Source organism: Amblyomma mixtum, chromosome 1, assembly GCF_055824585.1.
Source record: "Amblyomma mixtum isolate Tamu chromosome 1, ASM5582458v1, whole genome shotgun sequence".
NCBI classification, from domain to species: domain Eukaryota; kingdom Metazoa; phylum Arthropoda; class Arachnida; order Ixodida; family Ixodidae; genus Amblyomma; species Amblyomma mixtum.
In genome coordinates this window covers 157,883,557-157,895,634 of record NC_143012.1, presented here as the reverse complement: position 1 = coordinate 157,895,634, position 12,078 = coordinate 157,883,557, and the positions used below count along the sequence as shown (strand labels likewise).

The following is a 12,078-nucleotide window of genomic DNA, read 5'->3' as shown; positions in this document are numbered from 1 at the left end:
TTTTGCTTTCTCTTGTCGCACGGGGCCGTTTGCCTTCTGTCATTTTGCCCTTTCGTTCGTTGTTTCGTTACACTCTCCAGTTAGCTCGTAGCGCCCTAATGGTCTTGTTTGTTTTAGGAAGGGGTATTAATGCCACCAGGTGGCCCCAGGTATCCCCAAAAGAGAAGGAGGTGAACGCTTGCGGATGCGCACTGAGAGCTAATCTTGGTATGCTGCCGGCGAACGGTGTCTCGCGCCTTGGTATCGTCACATTATGCTCCTGGCATGTGCCTGCTATTCGCTCCCATCCTGGTATAGCTTTGAATAGAAATCCAAGCCCACTGCCCTTCTTTTAATTATCATCATGGTTTCGAGCTTCCTATATGTAGCTCTTCACAGGGGGTGGGGTTTCATCGTTGTACATATGCGTTTCGGTATGGCCTGCAATGGCTATATCTCTCTTCTTAAGGAAGTCATATAGCTTTCCCCACTATTTTTCGTGTCGACTCCCTTGTATGTTAAGGTAGGAAACTCTTTGGCTGATGCTTTTGCCCCTTCTCTAGGGTTGCCTTCTCTGTTTGCTTTCCTGATTGTAGGGACTGTGTCTTCCAATCGACTCCGCCTCCTCCTCAACATCCCCATGTACATATTGTGTCCTGTTATGGTTCGTTGTTTCGGCTTGCGACCCCATTGTTCGCGTCTGTTTTTCATCGGAGGCCGTGAAGTTGCCATTCGGATCAATGCTTTACCCAAGCCTTCCATACGTGGAGCCATTAGGTCCACTCCAGGATTGGTCCATCTCTGGTCTTTGTAGGCTGGCTGGAGCCCTTGAATAGTACAAGCAATGCATCCAAGTCTCCTGCCAAGCTCGTTGGCTGCTCGCTCGGTGTAATGTCCTGCTGCTGCTCCATTGCCCAGGATGTGGGCACACATTCTACCCATTGTCCAAATTCTTTGCATATCACTGTCATACTTTCATTCCATTTGCCCAATATGTCAGAGGAGGTGATCGTCTGTGGCATCCCATATATTAAAAACCATTGTTTCCGGCTCTCTTGGCACCACGTATCCAGGTTCTCCTTTCCTTTCGCACTCACTACTCTACAGTGCCGTCTGCGTCGGCTATGTCTTGAGGCTTACGTGGAGGACTACCAGGGCCACCGGGGCTTGCTAGATGTCCGTGGCCTCTTTTACTCCCTGACATACTTCTTGTTCTTACATAACTCTCTTATGCCACTTCGACGTTTTGGAGTAGGCAGGTGAAGTTATCCCAAGGTTGAGGTGAGCCCGAGTATTTAATATGTTTGACCAAAATGCAATTGTGGTGAAGAGCATAGACTCTCCAAGAGCTAGAAGGCTTATTAGGACAGGCCTGAGCTCGCACAAGCAGCTATGTCATGCCAATGAGCAGTCTGGCGCTCGTAGACCAACACGTGCAGGCTACGTGAAAAGTATTGCAAGCATATTACCACGCACGAGCTGCAGCATTCATGATCTGTATCCGCATATTGTTCTAACGATAGCGGTTTAAGAGTAGCTACCATGGTTTCATCATGTCGGCGTCCTAACCCGCGCGTCCGTACTCACGTGACCACCATCACTAGGGTGCAGCAGGAGAGGGGGCGGAAACAAAGAACCAATGGCACGCATGGGAGCTCCATCCAGAACGGCATGTTATGGCGCTTCGCATCGTATGACAGTCACAGGTGCACACAGCCAAATAGGCGTGCGATCCCACTGCAGAGAGCGGCTCATAGAGACAGTGAGGATACAGGTGGAGGAGAAAAGCGCGCGAACCACTGCATCTAGTCTCGCCATAGTGAAGACGCGGTGGTGAAAATCAGGCAGACTTGGGAGGTCAGTCGACACCAATGCCGAGGCCCAGTGCTCTAACGTGGCAGGTTGTAGTAAACAGCGGACTTTACTATGCCGCCCGATAGGGCGTAACTGCCTTGACAGAGCACCTGCGTTCGAGGTAAGAACCCCTCGCTGATCGGTAGCGCGAGGCTCGCCAGGAGGTTCGTGCTTATTTTTTTGTCCTTGGGGCAGGGGGGGGGGGGGGGGGGGTTGATACATAAACATAACACATAAATGCATGACAAAAAAAAAACAAAACAAAAGCAGCATTGTCAAGTACGAAATAACTCAAAAAGATAACAGACATCGATGCAGTACACATGGGTATGCAGAACTAATGATAATCAAGGCTACAGCTTCACCCAAAAATATACTTTAAAGCGGAAATATGTAGCGCACTAAACACTGCTCACGTGCTGTGAAAGCGAGCATATTAATTATACATGTATATGTCGTCTATTGGAATCTATGTTGTGAGCTAGTTTCCAACTTGACTAGCAGCTGGGTGCTACATGCAACGATAAATCTTATGGCACCACCCTGAACGCTGCACGACGAACGGTTGTATCAAAAATTTTGATACGAATTTCGGTTTTCGAGGAAAGAAGATAGACCAGTGGCCCTTTCACATCCCGGTAGATACCTCAACCGCGCTTTAAGGGAAGATTGCTTGATGTAGGGGGATTTAACGTCCCAAAGCGGCTCAGGCAATGAGTGACAACGTAGTGAAGGCTCAGGAAGTTTCGACCACCTGAGGTCCTTCAACGTGCAGTGGCATCATACAGTACACAGGCCTCTAGAATTTCGCCGCCATGAAAACGCTAACGTAGCGGCTGGGATTGAGCCCGCGTCTTTCGTGTCAGCAGCCGAGTGCCATTACCATTCAGCCAGTATGCGGCTTGAAGGGAAGAGGTACTCTGAGGAAGCATGCACGTAAATTTGCATATGTCGTCGGTTCGAATCCCTGTCGCAAGCTAGCGTCCAACTTGACTAGCACATATAAGCAACTGAGATCGTACGACACCACCTGCTGGTGTACAACGAATGGTAGCGTCACAGTCTTGATACCAAGGTCGGACTAACTTATCCCTCATGGAGGTCCGGCAGTTATTCCGTACGACCAAAGGACGTGTCGTGTCGGAGGCGATGGAGGGAGAGGGACGAGGTGGTCGGTGCTCCTGGTATCTGTTGTGCATACCGTCATCGCATTCGCCACTTCGGTGGCTAGACAAGGGCTGTTGCGACGCCATCCTTTAGGGATCATATCGCCGATGGAATTTCGTCTCGTGGTGGTGGAAACATTTATTGCCAAGAAATGCAGAGGGGGGGGGGTTCAAAGCCTGCTCCCTTACGTGGCACGAGGGTGCTCTTAGGGGGCTGCCTTAAAGGGGCAAACGAAAGCCTTTGGAGGGCTATCCGCTTCAAGGTGTCAGTAATTATCCATCAGCATCAGCGTAGCATCAGCGGAGGTGGCCAGGAGAGTCTCCCAGTATGACTCCGCCGAGGTTGGGGACGGAGGATGTGGGAAGGTAGAGCATGTGAGGTGGATGCGAATAAAGTGTTCGTCTAATGGGGCTAGTAGACGTTTCACCTGAACACGAAACATTAACCCAGCACACTTGTAAATGCAAAAGAAATGATACAGAAAACATCAAGTGCGCATTGCACGCAAGTACTGGTCAAAGATAAAGTGGAGTGCTTCGTGAAAGACAGGAACCATGGCAGCTGCGCCCAGATAACGTCTCCAAATATAACAACGAAATTACGTATCGTGGATCAAAGTGGAATTGAAAGCTTCGTTTGACGAGATAGTCATGACAACCGCTGGCAAACGGTTTAATTGACAAACGGTTTTTTGAAGAAAAAAAACATGTTTGCTGCATGTCGGCATTCTGCAATTTTATTCACTAATCTTTTGGTTATTATCACAACGTTCGCATCGATCATATGGTTTGAAGATGTATGCTTTGCGTGTCATGCCACTGCGGGGGTAGTAAACGTAATGAAAAGTTTGACCCTTAGCTTTGTTCTGCGGGGGTCTGATTTCCAGGATAGAACCGTTTAAGATGTTATTGCGCTAAAGTTAGGATGTTTAAATGACTTTTCAAGTGCGTATCGAGCCATTAAGGGCAGAACTTTCTCAAGTTCTTTATCAGCCACATTAGGCAGATAGCATACCTTGCTACTATGCTCCAAACTCGCTCAAGTGCTGATGTTCACGCCCGATAATTGCAAAAACTGAGCCGCTTTTTACACGGACGTCACGAGTTTAAATGAAGTGACGGAAACTTTTTCAAGCACAATTTTGTCTCCAGTAAATTTCTCTTTATGCTACCTAACAACCGGCACTGTATAGAGAAACAGCCATACAATCTATGCTTATCAGTAAGAAAACTTAGATGGCGCTTCCATAGCGTGCCTATAAGGACAGCGTCATTGGCTACAGGTTAAGACGACTTAGCAATTTTGAAGGAAGAGGATGAGGGGCTCGTTATAAATATGAGAGAAGCCAACAGCCACAGAAACCAAGGAGCACAGGGGATTTTTTAATTCATTTATTTTTTGTGGTGTTGATCAAGTAAGAATATTACTGAATATTTTTTCGCTTAAAGCTAATTGATTAGAAAAGCAGAAGAGAAAACAACCACATGCCGCCGGTGGGATCCGAACCCACGACCTCCGAATTACGCGTCCGGTGCTCTACCTCTGAGCTACGGCGACGGTTGTGAAACCTTCTGCTTTCGGGGGTATTTATGTTTACAAATAACCTAACCTTGAGAGTGTTCATCAGCGCCACCCACGTTCGTAAGCGGCGGACGTGGAACGTCCTGAGTTACCGCTGGTGTGACGTAGAACGCCATCGAACGGCGAGGGTGGAAGCTGTGTGAGAACCCTCTTATGCTTCCTATGGCGCAAGGCTGCCAGACAGACAGAATGGTGTATAGTCGTACACACACCTGAGAAGTACACTTATGTTACTTGCCAGTGCCCTAGTGCTCGCAACGTGGACTTATAGTGCCTGCACATTCCCGTCGAACCCATCTAACTCCTAATGTCTTCAAGATCTGTGCTTCGCCCGACTAGCAGCGGCGATTGAAATAAATGCACAACAGAGCATGCGGCTCGAAGGCTCTAGAGAACTACGTGGAGGAGTGTAGATTAGCTTTTCACATTTTCGACATACTTTCTAGGCATTGTTGATGTTTCCAAAAAAAGTTATTTGCATAAGAAGATGGAATTCGAAAATTTTACTTGGCCCAGAGCTCTTTGTGGTTGTCGCCGTCACACCATCTTCTCATGTACCGACCCAGACTAACTACCACTTCGATTACATGTGAAGTTCAAGGCTGCAGTTCAAGGGCAATAGAAAGAAACGCTTTTGTCTCATAGCGTCATGTTATTGCGTTTTGTGTCATGTTGGACATCCCTTAACGTCAGCCGAAAAAAGTTAATTTTTTTCCACGATCTCGTTTTCCAGCACGGAAGGACAAGATCGACGCCCTCAGTCAATAATGTCAGCGGGTTCGATGGATGGACATTTCGTGTGTACGGTATAGTTATTAATAATGGTCCGACGTAAGTACCAGCATATCATTTAATTCTCCTGGGTAATCACTCACGGAGAGGTGACTCTGCTCAAGGCTTTTTAGTAATCTTTTATAACATAATTTTGTGTGCATGCGGCAGGGATAGTATCCCGTATAGAAATTAAGCTGGCTAATATATAAGCAAAGGCTCTTGGCACAAGCTGTTATGATCTCCAAATGTGCTTGATGCGAAGCGCCCGTTTTTTCCATCATTTCGCCCGCTTTGATTCGCTTACTTCTTTTATCTCCCCTCACTTTGCACGCAGCAGTTTTTGTGTCTTGGTCGAAGATTGTCATTTCCTTGTGGGATCGATGAAAGGAAAAAATGTACGAGGAAAGATTGACAACAGTTTACCCGTTAAATACATCCCTGCATTAAAACAGCATGTGACACGCTCGCGATATTTGACACACTTTCAGTCATGTTGGAATGCGTTCTTTTGTCCCTCGGTTTTGGTTGCGGGTTTGAAAGCGGCTAGCATTATATTGATACGTGCATCCGAAGAGACAGAAGTAGTGCATGCACGAGAAGAGGAAGAAGTTAGTTGGGGAATGTAGCCAGGAGACTCCGGCAAAACGTCTCCCAGGTGGGAAGGGTAGCCTCGTGGTTTTCAAACCACGTCCGAGAAGACTCTTCCAGGGCAAAGTAGACGTTATTGAGCTTGCGCTCGTCGCACCAGCCGTTGTAGCGTGCGACCCGCTCGAAGGTCTCCAGCCAGTCCTCAACATCTTCGAACACGTCACCGTGAAAAGATGGCGGTGTTCGCGGTGGGTGGCAAAGGATCGGCGCCAGGGGCCTGGTGTCAGCGGCCATGGCAGTTGGACTCGACGGTAGAGGCTGGATCGGCGGCGGGGTCCTGGTGTCAGTGGCCATGTCAGTTGGACTCGGCGGTCGAGGCTGCCTCGTCCTTGTTGGCGGGGGAAGGGGCCCAAATTCAGGCGACTCTCCGCGGAGACGGCGGCTGGGTCGCTGGTGAACCGGTGTGAGGTCCGTAGTGACGCTGTACGGAGTGTGCAGGTCAGGAAGCGTACCCAGCACTGCTCCACCAAATTGTAGCGTGCAACGCCAAAAAGAACACCAGCGCAGAGACGCAAAAACCTGCGGCGGTCCCTCAGAGGTTCGAGCGCGCGCGCGAGAGCCAACTAACTTCTTCCTCTTCTCGTGCATGCACTACTTCTGTCTCTTCCGATGCACGTATCAATATCATTTCGTTCGGTCGAGAATCGTCTTTTTGCAGATCAGCAAACTCGTATTGATATAAGTAACGTGCGCTGCAAATATGAAGGTAAATGAGGAGCCTATCAGTAATAGGTAAAATTGTAAGTTTTACATTTCGCAATTAGCACGCACCGCCTGTTTTCTTTTACCCACCACTCGCGATAATACAACACTTGCGAGAATTCGCTTTTATATGAAAACTTTTAACTTTATATAGGGTCTTGGACGAAACACCCCCCCCCCCCCCCCCCCGTGATATCGGTTATTATGAAAGGCGGATTAACTCTCGGCTCTCAGTCAACCAACGGCTGCTGAGCAACTGACAAAGACAGCGTTCAGACCTGTGACGCAGCGGAAGATGCTGAGAATCTCTGGCTCTGGGCAGGCCGCCATTGGAGGCTGAGCCTGGTAATGTTTAACGCTAGAACTTTATCTAGTGAACATGGCTATGTAGTCCTGTTAGAGGAACTAGAGGGTATTAAATGGGATCCCATAAAGATCAGGTTAGTACGACAGGTGAGGCGTATGCAGTACTAAAGGGCGGGCACATACTGTGCTATCGTGGATCAGCGGACAGACGAGAACTAAGTGTGGGATTCCGCATCAATCAGGATCTAGCTAGCAGCATAGAGGAGTTTTATAGAATAAACGATAGGATGGCAGCTATCGTAATTCGGCTTAATAATAGGTACAAGCTGAAGGCGATGCAGGCCTACTCGCCTAAATCCAACCATGGTGAACAGATCGCTGAAAGCTTCTATAAAGACGTGCAATCGGCAACAAACAAATTAAAATCTCAGTACACTGTACTGATGAGCGACTTCAATGCAAAGGTAGGGAAGATGCATGCCGGAGACCAGGTGCTAGGCGAGTATGGCGTAGGCTTCAGAAATAGCAGGGGGGAGTTGTTAGTATTGTTCGCTGAGAGAAATAATTTACGGGTCATAAATACCTCCTTCCTGGAACGAAAGATCAGGCAGTGGGCGTGGAAAAGCCCCAATGGTGAGACTGAAAATAAAATAGACTTCGTGATAAGCGCCACCTTCATATCGTGCAGGATATGGGGGTCCTTGAAAAGGTATATAGTTGCTACCACATAATGGTGAGGTCTCATATTACGTGAGACTCGACCATGGAACGGCAGAAGCTAGTGAAGTGGAAGACCATTAAAGGGTCAGTGAAGAGGAATCTGAACTCGTCTTTTTGCCGTGGCAACTCAATCTACTCGTTCCGAGCACTCTTAGAAACTTCGATTTATTGCCCTATGTGGCGGATTTTTCCAACTAAATCGAATAACGTCTGGCTCCCACTTTTTTTTTCATTCTCCTCATACGGTGGGCGGAGTCTACCAACGCGTGGAGTGCCTTTCAGCCAGCTCCATGGAGGCTTGCTGCTCTGCCATCGGCGGAGTAATACGTAGTAATCCGTAGTAGCAAATAGTCCGCGCGTATCTTTTACTTCTGCAGGTTTATTTCGCGGCTATTTTATCTGCGAATGAAACTATTTATTCACGGAGACCTAAAAAACAAAATAAAGCGAACGCAAAGCCTCCACGGAGGTGCCTGAAAGGCTTTCCACGCGTTGGTCGACTCCGCCCACCGTACCGGGAGAATTTGAAAAAAAGGCGGGAGGCGGACGTTAATCCAATTTAATTAGGGAAATCGGCCACACTGGGCAATAAGTAGAAGTCTTTAAGAATGCTCGGAACGTATAGATCGAGTTCCCGCGGCAGAAAGACGAGTTAAGATTCGTTTTCAGTGCACCTTTAACAAGCTGGAGGTAAGAGAGAAAAGAGAGGAATTCAAAATATCGCTGCAGAGCAGATACTGAGCTTTAACTGACGAAGACGATCTTAATGTTCAAACATCGAATGATAATGCGACAGCTATGATTGCAATGTGTGCAGTAGAAGTAGGCGGTAGGATGGTTCGACTATGTACCGGTAGGCTATCTCACGAAACGGAAGGTCTTATTAAAAAACGCCAAAGCATGAAAGCGTCGTACCATACAGACCGAATAGAACTTTCAAAACTATCAAAGTTAGCAAGCTCAAGGTAGATGACATAAGCAAGTTTAATATGGCGACAATCGAGCATGCTCTAACAAAAGCAAGTAGCCTTAAAGCCGTGACGAGAAAACTAGGCATATGTTTGCATTAAAAGAGGAAGAGGTCAGTGTCATTAGCATAATGGACACTGCAGTTAAGGTACCCAAAGAGTTCTCCACAAATCTATAAAGCAAGAAACGCAGTCAAAGCCTTATTGGAGAGCTTTTAGCACACAACAATGGGAAACCTGGAAAGTATCCAAAGAAGAAGGAACGAAAGCCATAGGAGCAATGCAAAGCGGGAAAGCAGCCGGTGAGGATCAGGCTAGCGATTCTCTCGAAGAACGGAGGGGAGGCTGGGCTAGACAAAACTACCCACCCTTTATACGCAATTCCTGATGACCTCGAGTGTACCAGAAGCTTAGAAGAATGCTAACTTATCTTTAGCTTTGAGAAAAGAGACTTCAAGGAGTTGAAACATTACAGACCGGTCAGCTTCCTGTCAGTTTCTGTTTTGGTATTTATTAAGGTAATAGCTGACAAGCGGCGAAGTGCTCAGCGTTCATGGTCGCATGTCTGCGTCCGAGTGCTTGGACTACAATAAGCTCCAGCAGGCACTCATGAGTCGCTTCCGTATGACAAAAGAACGGTTCAGAGAAAAAATCAGGTCTGTTAGTCCCCGGAACGAGGAAACGTGTTCGCAATTCTTGACGCGCCTCCGGAGCTTCCTAGGCAGATGGATAGAGCTGTCGGACACTAAGAAAGAGTATGCAGATCTCGTGAACCTGATTTTAAAGGAACAGTTCCTGTCTAACTGCGCCACTCCGCTACAGATGTTTTTGAAAGAAAAGAAGGACGCATCCTTAGCGGAAACAGTAGCAAGGGCAGAAAAGTATGTGGAGGCCCATGGCTGGCGGAACTTGGGAAAGTGAAGCGCCCCGAAAGACAGGGCAGAACACGCGATCTCCAAGAATCCCGAGAGAAAGGGAACGCAGCTTCAGTCATCGAACGAGAAGAGCCGCGATGAAAAGAAATGTTTTATTTATGCGCGAACGGGACACCGCCCCGAAAATTGCCGGGCCGCCTCCTCCGACGGATCGGGACAGCCCAAGAAATGCCACAAATGCAGAAAGCCAGGTCATCCCAGCAGGAGATGCTGGGCAAATGGGGCCTCAAAAAAGAAAGAGAAAATCGGGAGTCCGCTGCAATATGCATCGAGAACGGATACCTAGAACTTAAGGACGGAGGGAAGATCCCCGTCATCAACGCCGGTCTCACCAGTAAGAAATGCGCAGCCAGGGAATGCTTACCTGTCGTGACCGGCATGATTGGGGGCCGAACAGTTCGAGTCCTGAGAGATACAGGCTGCAACACCGTGGTGGTAAGGAAGGACTTGGTACGGAAGGAAGATATCACAGTCTCCAGTTTACTTACTTGACCACTCAGTCCTAATGCTCCCAGAAGCTTGGGTCGATGTCGACACCCCGTACTTTAAGGAACGACTCCGCGCTAAGTGAATGGAGAATCCCTTGTATGATTTGGTGCCGGGAAATGTGGAAGGTGCTAGGCCAGCAAACGACCCCGATCCAGACTGGCACAAGACAAAAGAAAGCGAGACTACGAAGTCCACTGAAGTAAACGTTGGAGAGTTAGCACCTGACGCCGAGAGTACCGCACCCCTTTCGGATGCCACTGAAGCTTGCCCGGTAGTGACTAGAGCTCAGGCATGCAGGGATAAAACTCTTAAAAAGCTTAAAGTCCTGCAGGGCCTCCCTAGTGTATGCCGCGAAGAGTTGGTCCAAGAGAAAGAGAATGACGCGACCTTACGCCCGTGCTTCGATCTCGTGTGCCCTCCGCAAGCGAAAAAGGGAAAGGGCAGTCACAAATTTTTCGTTGCTAACGGCATCCTTCAGAGGAAATACTTCGCCGAGTCCGGCGGGGAGTACACGTAAGTTGTGCCACAAAAGTACCGATCAGCCATTCTCAAGCTGGCACATGATGCGTTGACGGGAGGCCACTAAGGCGTGAAGAAAACTCTACTGAAGCGCAATGGAGTGCATATTGCAACCGCGCAAAACGACGAGGGACGAAGAGAAGGAAGCACAGGACAAGACGCGGAACTTCAACTAAGGTTTACTACAGGAAAACCACATTTATACAGGAATCGTAATCACACCTGATGAACAGCCGATACCATCAAATAACCCAGGCACGTGGGCGCGCGTGGCACAAGTTAGCATCTAGATAGTTAAATACTTTCTTGGATAAAGATACGGAAGTGGAGCTGATGCAACGGTCATTTTCTTTTTTTATGCAGTAGGCTTCGAAAATTTCCCTGCTAAGCTGGGTCGTCAATTTTTTCAAGACAATTGTGTCGCGGAACCTAGGCGTGCAGTTACTACAATGGCGACAATGTTTTGCCAGTTCCCCGCCCCCCGCCAATGAATCAACAGCGGCGCGATGCTCTTGAAGTCTCACATTCAGGCAACGTCCTGTTTGCCCTATGTAGGAATTTCCACATGTGAGGGGTATTTTGTACACCAACCCAGTTTTGCAGGGAACGAACCTGTCTACGTGCTTAGTGCGGCACTCATTCTTTTTGCCACTTCCCCGCACCATATTGCACATGCCTGAAAACTTTTTGGGCGCCTTGAAGACCACCGGGACATCATATTTCATTTCCACTTTTTTAAGGCGATGGGAGATCTGGTGGAAGTATGGCATTGCCACGGGTCTCCGGCGTGGCGGTTCTTTACTTGGGCTGTGCTTCGGTGGGCAACGAGCTTCCTTGGCAATGGCTTCTATCACCGAGGTGACCATCTCTCGAGGGAAACCAGCACTACTCAGACGTTGTAGCTGAAATCGCACGCTATTCTGCATTTCATGTGGGCAAGACTTATGAGGAGCAGCGCGCAGGCAGCTGTTTGCTATTCCTCTTCGAAAGGGACACTGAGGAGAAATTGAAGTTGGCTTGTATCGGCAGAATATCAGCTCCTGATTCCAGAAACGCCACTCATACTGACAACAAAGCCCGTGTAACGTAGAAAAGAGCAAGAACCAAAGTACAGGTATCGCCGCCACAGGCCACACTCGCAAGTACAAGCGTGGTGACATCATAGGACAAAGCAGTGTTGCTAGAACCAATGGTTCTAGCAACTCTACGACCCGAGAAGCCACAAATCACTGAGGCGCAGCCAAAGCATGCGCAAATCTCCTTGACGTCGCCAGATGGCGCCACGTGCCCGGCACCTACGCGCGCGCCTGAAGCATCGGAACCAATCAGCGCCTGCTCATGCGTTAGGGGGGCTCCCGGTATTCCGCTAGCGGTAACAAGGTACACGGTATGCTAAAGGTGTCTATTTGCGAGAACTTCGTTGACGACTTCGAGAA

The 12,078-nt window shown here is 48.4% G+C and overlaps 1 protein-coding gene across 1 annotated transcript in view; it reads left to right on the top strand.

Moving 5' to 3' along the window:
* Positions 1-12,078, top strand: part of LOC149369486 (uncharacterized) — a 184,497-nt gene that overhangs the window by 39,663 nt on the left and 132,756 nt on the right. Inside the window, exon 3 of the mRNA XM_089558858.1 lies at positions 5,315-5,412. Within this exon, the coding sequence (XP_089414984.1) occupies positions 5,315-5,412 (98 nt within the window). The remainder of the gene's footprint in view (positions 1-5,314; positions 5,413-12,078) is intronic.